This window comes from Culex quinquefasciatus, chromosome 2 (assembly GCF_015732765.1).
Source record: "Culex quinquefasciatus strain JHB chromosome 2, VPISU_Cqui_1.0_pri_paternal, whole genome shotgun sequence".
Classification (NCBI taxonomy): domain Eukaryota; kingdom Metazoa; phylum Arthropoda; class Insecta; order Diptera; family Culicidae; genus Culex; species Culex quinquefasciatus.
In genome coordinates, this window is record NC_051862.1 from 152129087 (window position 1) to 152144064 (window position 14978).

Genomic DNA, 14978 nt, shown 5'->3' on the forward strand with positions numbered 1-14978 from the left:
TTTTTTTGATTAGGTCCTATAAACATATGAAAGACAATGGTTTATTGGTCCTTTTCAAAAAAACTCTGGATCTTAGTTTAGATTTATGAATTTATCGTTCCCAATGATGAAGCAAATTTTCCTAAGTGAAATGACACTTTGAACGACCACAAAGAGTTTAATATGGATTTTAAAACTGATTTTGAAAAATTGGAATCGCGGTCTTTCTTGACAATGTTTTTTACTTGACAGATCATTTCGAGGAGACCATAGGTCTAGCCATAGGTAGTGTTTATTTTCATCCATTTTAACCCTTAAAAAATTAAAGCTAAAAAAATCAAGAAGCTGCGTTTTTCTGGTGTCATCTAGTATTCTGGAAACGAACTTGATTTTCAATAAGGGCCAATACACAGCTCCAAAGGAAAGGGGTCAAGAAATAGCTTTACGAATAGCAGAACAAAGGAGAAGGAGCGATTTCTTGGGGCTTTGCTTCACCCTCTCTGGCTTGCTTACTCTGCCGCTGCTGCCCGTTTGAAATTTGCCTTGACCGGTTCCTTCCGAAGTGCGTTTATCGCTTAAACGTGAATCGAAGATTTTTTTGAACTTTTTTTTTTCAAGGGTTAAAATGGATGAAAATAAACATTTTTATGCATGTTTCTATTGTGAAATTGTCTCAGAACACGAATATGATAAAATTATCACCAAAAAATTGCAACGAAAAAAAAAAAACACTCAAAGTAAAAGTGTCTATTTTATGTGTTATAAACTGCCTTACCCAAAGCGTTATCAGTCTCAGATGGTAGTCCCAGATGTCTCCTACAAGCTCCAGGTGGAATCGAGTCGATATCTGGATGGAACACTTTTTTATTTGAGTTTGAAAATTGTGCTATTTTTTCACTAACAAACTTTGTGTCCCGATTTGCCCCACTTCTCGTTGACCTAGAGTGCTCATATTTTTAGCCAGATGCTAGTTTTATATGTAGGGGAGAGTGGGGAGACTTGATCCCCGGGGACACTTGATCCCAAGCCTGTATCTCGTCAGCATGTGGGTAAAACTATTAGCTTTGTTCTAGAAAGTTGTGCGAAATTAACTAAAACTCATTGTAGAAAACAAAGCAAAAAAATATAAAATGTTTAGATTGAGTTACACACATTTTTCTAAAACGAGCTGCAAAAACGTCCAAGAGATCTTTTTCTTTGTTTTGATATCTATAGAAAACACTCAAAAATTATTCAAAAAATATTTTTATACATGAATTGTTTGATAAACTTATCAACTCCAAAACCCTTACGCATTTGATGTTAAATTTATCGTCATACTATTTTTACAATCAATTGTTTAAAAAAGTGCATTTAGGGAGACTTGATCCCTGCATTTTTACAGTCACTGGAATCAGCCTCAAGATTAATTAATTGGGCTGGGTTTTCATACATAGTTTCCTTTAGTATAGTTGTACATAACTTACTGCAGTTTGAACTTTTTTTCAAAAGTTTTGTAAACAAAAAATTTCCAGCTTCTGTAAACATGCTTAATTTTGGTCTAAAAAATAATATTTTAAGTTTTTAAATATTTTACATACTAAACTTTTATATTTTGAACACAAACGTACAGGTTTTATGTGAAATTGCTGTAACTTATAGAAAATTAAAAGTTTGGATGAATAAGAAACATTTTGCTTAAGATTTCTGCAAAATGTTGAAAGGGGGATCAAATTACCCCTAACATTTTTAAAATGCCGGTTTAAAATATTTTTTTAAAACGCTTGGCATGATTCGAATAGTTCATCTGATGAATTACCCTTATTAGCCAAACATAGATGAATGTTTAAGCTTTCAATTCATGCAAAAAGTTTATAGTTTTGTGAGAAATTGACAGAGTTATGTGCGATACAAAAAAAGGGGATCAAGTCTCCCCACTCTCCCCTACAAACATTCCCTGAAAATGTCAGGCCGATTCGCTCTTAATGCAAAAAAAAAAATGACAAGACAACATTTTTCCAATGGATCAACTATGGTCTCCTTGGAACGAGCTGTCATCAAGAAGCCCCTTTTCTGTCAAGAAGGGCCGCGAAGTTAATTCGGTAATTCGGTAATTTCGGAATACACCCTTCCGGCAGCAGCTGAAGATTCATGCAGTCCCACGTCGCATGTTCGGGTGTAGACCTACGGAAGACCTTGCCGCGAGGATAGGTGAGTAAGACTATACGAGCCACCTACGGCATAATTCCTCGGGCTCCCCAGGTCAACCATTAGCTACCCCAGGTTCTCCGTGCAGGACGCATTGGGGGTAGAAAGCGGATAGAATAAGCAAAAGATCAAAGCAGGCCGCGAGGCATACTTTTAAAGTGGTTTGTATCTGCAAAGGAATTTGTATTAACAAAAGGATCAAACATAAAAAGGCGATACTAATTAATACTTCCCTGCGACCTTGGAGGTCTCTCGGTTGGACATATAGCCGTGGACACCATACTTGGTAGCAATCCTCGTCAGTCGGTGTGGTATTGATCACAGTTGGTGTTTTTTTGCCCCTCCATCGTCTGTTGTATCCTGCGGCTGCGTAGCAAGTCAGATACTCGCTCATTCAGTTTGGAACGAAAAGAACAAAAGAGAACACAAGAAAACATTAGATTCTGATAGTGAGTTTCAACTCAGCTGTAAAGTGTAATATCATATTAAATATAAATAATTATAATAATAATTTCACTTCATGATTCTTTATAGACACTTTATTTATTTTGCTTTCACTATCACTTTCACTATTTCTTCGGGTCGTCTAATTTTCGTCGTGTTCCCGTACTTGGAGAATTCCGCATGACTAATCACTGTTGGTTTGTAGTCTCATGTCGAACATGTTACTAGCTAACACAACAGTGACACAGAAACAGAACTTTACAAGCACGGGAATTTCCACACGACCTCCCAGTGAATTAATACCGAGCTTTACCTATTTTAATACTACTATTACCTAAAATGTCCAAAGCAGCTCAGTAAAACTCACTGGGAGCGTTCCACAATTTAGCCCCATCCGGGGGGAGCTTATCCCTTTGTACCCTCGTGTTTGTTTCCTTTGATCAGTAGTCTAGGTAGTCCAACAATGTTCAGCACAAGTTTGAATCGAAAGCAATTGCTTCAACAGCTGAACGGATCAAACTGTTGCTTCCCTTGCTGAACTAACTATTCTCCTGTTACTAAGGAAACAAAGGATAAAACATCATGATTTGATGTTCTAACAGGTACGTTCAACTAGCCAGCTGCGAGACCCATCAGCCCGGCCGGGAACCAGTCCATATCTGTCGAGTACAGCATACGGTGTGGTTCACAAAATATCAAATACAGTGAACACAACACTAATGCCATACATATGGACTGGCGGGATGGAAGCACGTGGACACCTCCCCCCAAGAAGGGCCGCGAAGTTAATTTCAAAAAAATGATTTAAACATCCATTTTAAATCCTTTGGGTCGATAGGATCATTACACTCAGAAAAATAAGCTTTTTCGTTGTAAATAATTATATCACAAAAATAACCTCGAAAATAACCTTAATTTTAGGATCCAATTGAGCAATTCTCTACCAAAACCGGAAATGGATTTTATCTGTATTTTTTTATTTGGCTCAAACTTTGTGTGGGCCTTCCCTATGACCAAATAATCTATTTAGTGTCATTGGTTAACCCATACAAGTCTCTATTCAATTTTGGCTGCTGTCCATACAAAAATGGTACGTAAATATTCAAACAACTGTAACTTTTGAGTGAATTTTCAGATCAATTTGGTGTCTTCGGCAAAGTTGTAGGTATTGTTGAGGACTATTGAGAAAAAAAATAGGTACACGGAAAAAAATTGCAGATTTTTTAATCACCTTTTTTTTCACAAAAAGTCAGGTCCCAAAATACGTATTTTTTGATTTTCGAGATTTTTTGATATGTTTTAGGGGATAAAACCCCGCAACTTTTGAGCCATAGGGAAACATGGTCAAAAAATCTGCCGCCGCGTTATAAATTTTTTAAATAATAGTGATTTTTGGAAAAAATCAAAATTTCATGCAAAAACTAATTTGAAGTTATTTTTTAATGCAAAATTTTATTTGCAATCGAAAACTACTTTACAGATTTTTTTGATAAAGGGCTCCGTTTTCAAGATATAGCCACCGAAAGTTTGATTTTAGCGAAATATTTGCAGTTTTTTGATTTTTAAAAATTGTGACCATTCCCAAAAATATTTTTTTTCAAAAGGTCAGAAAATTCGCTATAAAATTGTCTGAGAGACATTGAAGATTGGACCTCTGGTTGCCGAGATACAGCGGCTTTTAGAAAAAGAAACAAGAAAATTGAAGTTTTCGAAGTTTCACCCAAACCATTTTCCATTTCCACCATTTTCTAATGCCGATATCTCAGCAACAAATGGTCCGATTTTGAAAATTCGTGAAATTTTCCGATCATTCCGAAAAAAATTTTTTGAAAAAAATTAAATCAAGAGTAGCATTTTAAATGGGCGTAATATTCAATGTTAGGCCCTTTTAAAATGTTAGTCTTGATTTAAAAATTTTCAACATTTATTTTTTCGAAGAGATCGGAAAATTTCACGAATGTTTCATGTATTAACATTGAAAATTGGTCCATTAGTTGCTGAGATATCGGCTTTAGAAAATGGTGGGTTGTTTGGGTGAGACTTCGAGCACAAAAATCTCAGAAAATCTCGAAAATAAAAAAAAATTAGTATTTTGGGAAATTGAATTTTTGTGAAAAAAAAAGTTGATTAAAAAATCTGCAATTTTTTTTTCTTGTACCTATTTTTTTTCTCAATAGTCCTCAACAATACCTACAACTTTGATCAGAAAATTCACTCAAAAGTTACAGCCATTTTTGTATGGACAGCAGCCAAAATTGTATGGAGACTTGTACGGGTGAACCTGGGTGCTGAATAGTGGTTCGCAAAACGGCCTCAATTTTGAGCTGTCAAAGTGGAACCAATTTACTGTTCGCCAAAAGTAGAAAGTATTGTGATCGATCATTAAAAATTGTTTAGTTTTTTTTTGCAACAATGAAAAATTTGTGGCTTTTGAGAACCTGGGGTTGAAGTCAAGAGACCTTAAGAAAGTTGAAGGCGAGATAGTATTTTTTCATAATTATGAATAGAAGTTGTTTATGGAGTCGATGCGGTTGTATCCATCCAGAAGCTATTGTTTGATTCCGTTTGAAAACCTGGTCTAGTGAAAATCCTTTTTGTTTGTTGGATCATCTTCGCTAGAATTAGCGAGGTCTTTTCGTTGGATCAGGGAGAGCTGCAGGATTCCAAAATCAGCCAGGGAATTAATTTGCGACATCGCAGAATTTCACTCTCGCCGCAGATCTTCGTCACCCGTAGCAAAGAAAAATATCTTCTAACCGAAAAACGCGACAATTTTCGAGCATAAAACAGCTCCAAACATCAAAAATTTTGCGTTACGTAATAAAAGAACGCTCCCTAGTTTTTGGCTTGTGTCTTGTCTAGTTTGTTTGTTTTATTGTCATAATCTAATACCTCCTTAATTTCCAAAAAGCAATGCAATCCACTTTAACGACCCCCGGGTCTTTTGTGGTCTCTGTTGCAAGATTCTGCTCATTTCTAAGCGTCCGAAGGTTATGTGTGGTGAGTCACCCAAAACTCTTTTACGCAAATGGACCGACGTTTTACTTCCCCATCCGATAGAAGGCCAGAAGGATAAGGCGGGAATCTCGAACCCGCGCCCCATAGCAACTTAGGGATCGGCAGCCGAAGCCGCTAACCACCGCGCCACGAGGCCCCAATTTTTCCTTAATTTTCCATATTTTGCTAAAAAATCAAAAATAAATTGTAGATTTTCCGTTTCGTAAATTTTCCATAAATGTTAATGAGTGCAATTTTGATGTCACAAAGGTATTAAAAGAAATTGCTGAATTATTTAAAGGAGCTATTACACTACGGCAAACAAACAAACTCGCACTTTTCGACAGTTTGCTAGTTTGCCTGGATTTGTTTGTACAAACGTCAGCCTACATACATTTTGCGAGTTTGCCGCAAAAAAGTGGGAAAAAGTGGGAGTTTGTTTGTTTGCGGTAGTGTAATGGATCCTTAAGAGTTCGACAGACTGTAATATTTTGTTCCATAGACAAAAATACTTTTTTTTTGTAATAAACTAGTTATCTTTATTTCCAGTTTCATAAACTTACTCGATAATAATCATATCCTGTACTTCGATTTTTTTGGTAGCTTACATCTAATTTTGGCAATATTTTTTACAATTTAACCTTCTATAACGAAACTCATATTGTTTTGTTCTTCTTTTATACTCCTGTCTCTCCAAAACTCATTAGTACGCGATGACCAACTTATTATCTCTGACGTTGTGTTTTAGGGCTACTACAGCGGCAATCAATTCGTCATTTACATATACATATTTCTTATATATTTTCTTTATTTTAATTAAACTATGTTCTGTGTGTGTTTTTTTGTCACTCTGCACCGAATGCTTTACATTCCATCGTCTAGTACGACCCTCAGCAAACATTTACAATGTGCTTCGTGTGCTTGTATGTACAAAAAAAAAAAATTATTAAGGTAAATTTAACTATTTTACTGCACTCTCCTTTTTGCTGGTGCACACACTGATGGGCGCTAGACCGAACTTTACTGTTTCAATAATATCGTCACTGTTATGTTTTTTGTTTGTTTTATTTTAGTTCGGTTTAGTCATCGGTTGAACTTTTTTTTATTTCTCCATAATACGCTTTGGCTTCTGACCGGTTTGGCGTTTGTATAAGTGTGTAACATGCTAATATATTAAAGTTAGAAATATTAAAGACCTAAAAAATTCACGCGTTTTGCATTTGGTACTGGTAAACAGATAAAAAGTAAAAATCAATCGACATTTGTGCAGCGTTGACGTATTATTTTATAAAGCTTGTTTCAAACGTAAATCAGTATTAGGCAAGATTTGCATGTGGTATTTAAAATATCAGCTAAAATATCTTGTTCAACAATGATGCTTTATTCAATCACAATTTCAAATAGAAGTATAAATATCATGACAACTTCAATTAAATCTATGGAAATTTGAACTGGATAATCGAATCTATAAATTTTCTCGCTTCTAACTGTAGCATTTGGTTTATAACAAATTAATTGTCCTTTTTTTCAAACTTGAGGTTTATTTCCGTACGCGAAAAACTGTTTAAAGTTACACTGATGTGTTCTCACCTTGTTTTAGTTATTATTATTTTTCAAACCTTTTTTCTATTTTGCCTTTTGATTATCTTAAAAGATTAAATTTCAAAACAATCTAAATAAAATAAAAGAATTATTGAAAATTTAAATGAAAATTACTATTCAAAATATAACCTTTCAATAATTATAACTATAACAATTATAAATCCCACCTTTTTGTATGAATAGCAGCTCAAGGACGCATTAGACTATGACAAACAAATAAATTCGCGCTTTTTCGTGTTTGACAGTTTGTCAAACTCGCAAACAAAACTGAATGTATATGCCGGCTGACATTTCTGCAAACAAACGCAGGCATACTACCAAACTGTCAAAAAAATTGTTTGTTTGTTTGTCGTAGTCTAATACGTCCTTCAGAAAACAAAACAAGCAAATGGTTGTGCGTTTGTGAGTGTGTCAAATGTGCACTAAATTCGCTAATTGGAACGACTGACAGCTGTCAAAAGCTTGTCAGCATCAGTTAGACAACTGGTTTATACGTTTGGGCGCTTTTAAACCCGTAATCGTTCGAATTAAAAAATCTGTATCTATTGAATGATTTTTGTTATCGATTTGGTGTCTTCGACAAATTTGTAGGAATGAATTTGTCGATGAGGACTGCTTCTAAAAAAATGATACAAGAAATTTTGATGTTGCTAGTGTTTAAAATCACTTGTTTTTACTCAAATTTGATTTAAAAAAAAACAAATTTATTATAATACTCCAAAAATTATACAAAGGAAAAAAATCTTTGATCAAGTATGACTTTTTGAAAAAAAAAAAAAAAAAAAACATTGTTCAAAAAAAATATAGAAGGTGGTCAAAAAATGTGGTCCATTTTTTTTATGTCAAATCAAATTTGCAATAAAAATACTATAGTAAAATTTTGGTTTTGTGCACCTTTTCAAAGCAATAGCTTTTTTTAACTAATTTAAAAAAAAAATCACAGTTATTCAGATGAAAAAAAAAACTATTTAAAAAAAAAGAATTTCGAGGGGCTAAAAAAGATGTCTAAATTTTTTTTCTGAACTTTGTTAATATTTTTTTGATTTTTCAACAAGTTTGACATTGATTTTTTTTTTTTTCGTTGACATTGAAATACACTCAACCCCCGTTGGTTGGTCAAAGTCAAACTAAAAAGTGACGAACTGTCACTTTTTACACGGCGCTCACGCACACTATCAAAACAAACGTTTTATAGTGTGCATGAACTCCGTGTAAAAGGGGTGTCAAACTAAAAAGTGACCCCGTTCGTTTGACAACAGTTGGTGTCAAACCATCGGGGTTTGAGTGTATTTGTTTCCTATATGTCGGTAATCAAAAACTAGGGTTAATTGGGCAAAACTGAGAAGATTCCTGTTTTATTTTATCTTTGGATGGCAGCAAAAAAGGCCGTATCAACAAAGTTCAAAAAAGCAAACTGTAGAAAATTTTCTCAGTCCTTCCAATTTTTTTTTTATTTGGGCACTATTTTTAAAAATTGAAAAAACTGTTTTTTAAGTTAACTGAAATTGCTATAATTTACAAACGCTACCCAATTTTTTCTGACTGCAAATTTGATTTCACAATTAAAATAAGTACTCGATTTTTGTAACCTATTCTGAGTATTTTTTAAATACTATTTAAAAAAATATAAATAACTCAAAGAATGTTTTTGTCATTCATGGAATTTGGAATATTTTTTAAATCAGGAATTTTAAAAATACTAAAATCATAATTTGATACAGGCTCATTTCGCAAATTTATTTTAAAATGCCGAAATTCTAAAATTTGGGAATTTTTGGATTTCAAAATCCTAATAATTTTAGATTCCAACATTTAAAAATTCTAGAATTTTGGAACTTGAGAATTTATAATTTCAGATTCCAATAGTTTCAATATTGAAAAAATCACAAAAATGTTTAATAAAATATTTAAATAGCGTCAACATGAAAACAAGTTGAATACACATTTCTTTTTTTAATTTGTGATTTGGTGTTACCAAATTTTAGATTTGAATTGATTTTTTTTGCAATTTTAGAATCTAAAACTTTTAAACTTTTTAAATGCGAGAACCAAAAAAAAAAATTTTAAGGTCCTCAAATTATAGATTTCATTATATTTTTTTTTTAATTGAAGATTTTATATTTTTGTAGTATAAGATATTATTGTTGAAGTTTTGATTTTTGAATTTAAGGTTTTTTAAAACGTGAGATTTAAAATTTAACTATTTTAGAACCTAAAATAAGAATAAAATCAGCCTCTTTTTTCTTTGATCCGAATTCAAAAAAATAAAATTTGGGGAAATTTGGTGCTCTTTTCAATACAAAGTGTTTTGATTGTTGAAAATTTACCCCAACATAAAAAAGTCAAAAATATTTTTGTCCCTCTCAAAATATTTTTTTATGAAACTATATTTTTTTTTGTTAAATTTAAATCAACGCTACATAAGCAACATACGTTTCCCGCAGTAGAATACCACCTTCACACGGCTTTAAAACATTTCATGCAAATTTATAGAATTTTTGAACAGTTTCTGGATACGGTATTGATTTTTTTTCGTGTGCGGAAATAAACCTTCTTTTCATTTCTTTCTATTTAGCTAACATGGCCTTTACAAACATGATCTTAAATGAAATTACATAGATTTTCTAGATTTCTGGAGTTTTTTTTTAAAAAGGTCCAGTAAACAAAATTTTTAGTTTTTGCTTTTTGGGTGTTTTTTAATACCCCTGACTCAAGGCGGTTTCAAAAACACCCAAAAAGCAAAAACTGGAAATTTTGTTTACTGGACCTTTTAAAAAAAACTCCAGATTTGCGTTTTTTTGTGCAGTTGAACTTGAAAATAAAAACGTCAGTTTTAAAATGATTTATACAATTGTGTACATTAGGTATGTTCACAGACAAACAGACAGGTTAAAAAAAGTAATAAAAATTAAGAATGCGTAGCTTAATTTTTTTTACTTTTTGACCTTTACATTTCCGCTTAAAGCTCGTTTTTAGCAAGGTTGTTAATCGAGATAATTGTCGTCGATAATATTATCGTCAAAACGATAACGATAATGGCTATCGTTATCGTCGGGACATGCATTTTAACTGATTTTCAGTTGATAAAACTTTAATTTTCATTAAAATTTTGAAGTTTTTCGAAAAAAATATTTGTTTTTCCTGATTGTTCAGGCCGATATAAACTTTGAAAAATATTTGCAACGGCCTAAGTTTCAAAGCATTAATACAAAAAAAATCCCTAAATCCGGTCCTTTTTTAAAGTACTAAAATTTTCATAATTTGAAATATGGGTATCAAACAAAGCGAAATTTTAGCTGCATTTTCACTGTTTTAAATTGTTTTGAATGAAATACTAAAATTTTCACAAAATACCGTATTTTCTCGAAAATACTCAAATTTTCATAATTCGCAATATGTGTATTAAACGATTTGAAATTTTGCATGCATTTTTAATGTTTGAGAGTTTTTTGAATAAAATTCTAAAATTTTCACAAAATACCGTTTTTTTTTAAAGTACTCAAATTTTTATAATTTGCAAAATGGGTATCAAACGAAGCGGAATTTTACCTGCATTTTCACTGTTTTGGAGTTTTTTTTAAGGAAATAATAAAAAAAACTCTAAACCAGTGAAAATGCAAGCAATATTTCGAATCGTTTGATACCCATATTGCGAATTTTGAAAATTTGAGTATTTTCGAGAAAGTACGGTATTTTGTGATTTTTTTTAAAAATATTTAACGTTTTATTTTTTATCGTTATCGAACCTCGATAATTTTATCGTTGATAACCTTGGTTTTTAGAATCCAATGAAGCACCGGATTTGAGTGGTAAAAATGATGGCGCCAGCATTCAAATTTGAAGTGGCCGTTATGCTTAGTTTGGCATTCTTTAAAAAATCCCGTCTGTTTGTCCATGATCTCACAAGTATAAAAAAATGCTCAGAAAAATAGATCATGAACAACTAAATCCCGGAAGTAGACGTAAGTTTAACCTTCCAGCCAAATCAAAATCCATAAATTACCTGTCCTCCTCCTCCTCCCCGCCGCCCCTAATCGCTAACCGAATTGCTCTGGCGGGCCAGCGGCGTAGCGACGGTCGAGTTGTGGCGCGTCTTGCGCGAGCCCTCGCTGTCCAGCTCGGACGAGGGCGTGGTCGAGTTGCTGAGCGCGTTCGTTTTGGTAAAGTCGATCGTCGCGTACCCGAGCGACGCCTTTTTGGGACTTTCCGGGGGCAACAGGGCCCCGGTCAGGGGCGGCGGCGGCTGCGACGAGACGGGGGTGGTGGTGGTGGTGGCGGCGGCGGTTGGGGCTACCGAGTTAGGGTTGGCGGTCGCTTCCGATGGGTTGGTTGGGTCCTGAAAGAGGGGGGATTGTGTTTTAGAGGTTTTAGGTAAAATTCGAGAAGGCGAACAAACCCCATTTACGATATTGTTGTTGGCCGCGGTGGGAGCACTTCCGGTCGGGGACGTGACCACGGCCGCTGCGGTGATGTTGTGCGACGAGTTGGACGCGTCCAGGCACAGCTCGATGTAGTTCACCTTGCGGTCGGTGCCGGTCGGCGTGCACGGCTCGGAACTGTCCAGCGGGAGGTCCACGTTGGCGAAAATGTCCGGCTTGGAGTACCGGCCGCGTGGGATGACGGCGGATTTGATTTCGCCCGGTTCGAGGTTTTCGTAGCAGCGCGTCGGGTCGATCGAGTAGGTCGAGTTCATGCGGAGGTGCGCCAGCATGGTCGGCACGACGGAGGTTGGCGTTTTGACGTTCTGGTACTGGTTCTCGTCGAACGATCCGCCGTTGTTGTTGATGGAGATTAGACTAGAGTTACTTTTACTGGCAGGTTTCACTTTTGCTTTGGAGACGCTTTCCGGGTTGTACGCGATGTTGACGTTCATGTACATCCGCGACGGGTCTAGGTCGGGCGGGTCGACGGCAGTTGAGGAGGTCGCCGGGTCGGCTTCGACACCCGGAGCTTCGTCAAGCGGTGGAATATCCAACGACATTCGGTGCACGGTTGATGTCACGATTTTCCCGTCCTTCGTCATCATGGGGAACTCCTGGTACAGATTACTGACGCCGTGGTGAGCGCTGTTGGTCGCACCGGACGATGCTGGCAACGGATTTAACGTCGTAACTTCCAGTATGTTCGTCACGCTGTTTGGTGACCCCGGGGATGTCACGTCCGGACTAATCGGTCCACTACTAACCGAACTTAACCGCAGTCCCTGCTGGAACCTAGACACAGTCGTTTGTGGCAATCCTCCCCGGTTGTTCCCGGAAGGTTCCAGATACGGATCGTTTGGAAGAGTGTCCGTGCTTCGACTCTGGTTCGAGTTCGAATGGATCGTGCCGTTCGGACTAAGCGATTGGCTGGTCGTAATCCCACCCCGGTTGATCACAAAGTTACCGGTTCCCGTCCCATTCGACTGGGTTCCGCTGCGGGTCGCCGTATTATTCTGCGAAACGCTCTGTCCTCGCACGGCTGGCCCCGCCGACGCCACCGGAATCGGGTACGGGTCGTTGGGATTCGTGTTTTCGTCGCTGTAGATCCGGCCCTGGATGTACGACTGGACCGTGTAGAACAACGTCTCCGCCCGCCGGCACTTGAACGCGTAAATTCCTTCACCGGTCGTGCACCGCCGGCCCGCCTCAAAGCTAAATTGGTCCACGTTGTACCCATACCTCCGAAGGCATTTCAGCGGCCACGTCGTCGGGTCCTTCCCCTTCCGGTACAGGGTCAACTCGGTCCGCGACACCTCCAACTGGCCACTCCACAACTGCTCGCCGTCATCGTCGACGTTTATGACGTGAAAAATATTCGGATGTACGTCATTTATATCCTTCTTCGAATTGATGCACCCCATTCTCTTGCAACGGGAATCTGCTACGCGCACCGCAAATCCAAAAAAAATCCCGTCTCAAATCATCGTCTTCCGACCCGCACCAGCAACAGCAATGACAACAGAAAGGGAGTTCGGATCCATTTCCCAAACGACCTACACCCTCAAAATCCTACCCATCATCGTAGCTTCCACACTCCTTCAATAGATACACTTAATCGTCCCGCTGGGCAAGCACACCGATTTGCAATCCGTATTTTCGTCGTCTTTTTTCGGCGGAGAATCGAAATGGAAAATTTTATTTTCAATAATCTTCTAATATTTGTGCTCTTGCTCTTCTTCCCTCCTGGCCTGTCGCTTTTCTTTTCTTTTCGTTCGCAGGTCAACTTGCACGCAAGCTGGGGTTTGTTGTTCTAAATTTGGTTACGCAAGACGCGCGGCCTGTCATCGCGCGAGAAGGTTTTGTTTTCGAAATTTTCGGAATAAATATTGAAAGGGTTTTAAAAATAAAACTTTTTGAATTTGCATCCATTTTTTTGAGTTTTTTTTTAAAGTTATATAAATTTAATGATATAATTTTTAATATTTGAAAAAATAGTATTGAATGAATTTGTAAATAGTATTTTAGAGTTTCTAAACTTCTTATTTTTAAAACTTTTAGAATAACGACTTGTTATTTCTGAAATTTCCCAAAATTCGAATTTTCGAGCTTTTGAATAAATACATACTTTAATACTGAAATTATTATTCAATTCTGCATATTTTGTATCTTGAATTTCCATATTTTAGATATCACAAATTGTTGAAATTTACTTTAGTTTTTTTTAATTTGTTAGTAATTTGAAATTTTCAATGTTTTTTTTCATAATTCCGAATTTTTTTGAATTATTTGTATTGCTGATTTTCAAAATTTCTGATTTTTTTTATTGATTTTTTCAGTCAGAAAATTGATATTTGTAATTGGGTACTAAAGCCCTATGTAAATTTTTATGTACAACGGTAAAAAACACGATTAAAAACCATTTCTAATTACTTTTTACATTTTAATGCAATTTTTTTTTTTTTTGACAAGACAACATTTTTTCGATGGATCAACTATGGTCCCCTTGGAACGAGCTGTCAAGTAGGAGCTTTTCTGTCAAGAAGGACCGCGAGGTTAATTTTTCAAAATTGATTTAAAAATCCATTTTAAACTCTTTGTGGTCGTACAAAGGGTTATTGTACTCAGAAAAATAAGCTTTATCGCTGTAAACAATAATATCAGCAATCTAAGCTTCATTTTAGGACCCAATTGTATGATTACCGTCACCCTGGTTTCCTTCATTTCGGTCCCGTGGATAAATCGGACAGCGCACTGGACTCACAATCCAGAGGTTGCTGGTTGGTCTAACTTGGTCAAGATTGGTAAAGACAAGGGGAAATTTTCGTATGTTTGGCAGCCCAAGTAACCATCCAGCATTACTAGAAATCATAAATCAGATGCAAAATAGCATTCACCAGCTAATCAGCTGTAAAACGGCAAAGATTAAAGCAAATCAGCTCTAAAATAACTGCATCGATACACACAAAAAAATATTATGGTAATGACAAAAGTAACTTACTTTTGAATTAATAAGTGGTTAAAATTTGCTACATTAAAAGTTTTTTTCTTGTTTTGAAAATGAAAACTTTTACTGCTACAGTTTTTGAAAATCTCATTGCTAACTTATTTAAAAGTTTTAACTTTTAATTCGACTGTATAATTTCTTTCATTTTGTCGTTCTCGTGAAACCGTGTACGTCTAAGTCCAAAATGTAAACAAACGTTCAGGTGATTCCGGTGGTTAGTGAGTGGTGGTCCACGACGTCAATCAAAACAGAACGCGTCCGCAGCCAGGACTTGTACGCGGATACCTTCGAAGGAGGATGGTGCGGAACAAGGTTAGGGATTAGGAAAGTTGGTTTTCAAAGGA

General features: G+C 36.0%; 1 protein-coding gene across 1 annotated transcript; it reads right to left on the reverse strand.

Moving 5' to 3' along the window:
- Window positions 1–10858: 10858 nt before the first annotated feature.
- LOC6041633 (fibroblast growth factor receptor substrate 2) lies at window positions 10859–13383 on the reverse strand. The gene is made up of 2 exons (XM_001850811.2): window positions 11606–13383; window positions 10859–11545 (listed from the first exon to the last, which is right to left on the reverse strand). Exons 1-2 carry the CDS (start codon window positions 13049–13051, stop codon window positions 11240–11242), a joined length of 1752 nt encoding a protein of 583 aa, XP_001850863.2. The 5' UTR covers window positions 13052–13383; the 3' UTR covers window positions 10859–11239.
- Between the last annotated feature and the right edge of the window lie 1595 nt (window positions 13384–14978).

What these genes read in the sequence shown, in the direction of transcription:
- LOC6041633 (XM_001850811.2), bottom strand. Translation starts at nt 13,051, where the DNA reads ATGGGGTGCATCAATTCGAAGAAGGATATAAATGACGTACATCCGAAT. An exon ending in ACAACAATATCGTAAATGGG is followed by an intron (nt 11,546 to 11,605) that starts GTTTGTTCGCCT and finishes CCCCTCTTTCAG; the next exon opens with GACCCAACCAACCCATCGGA.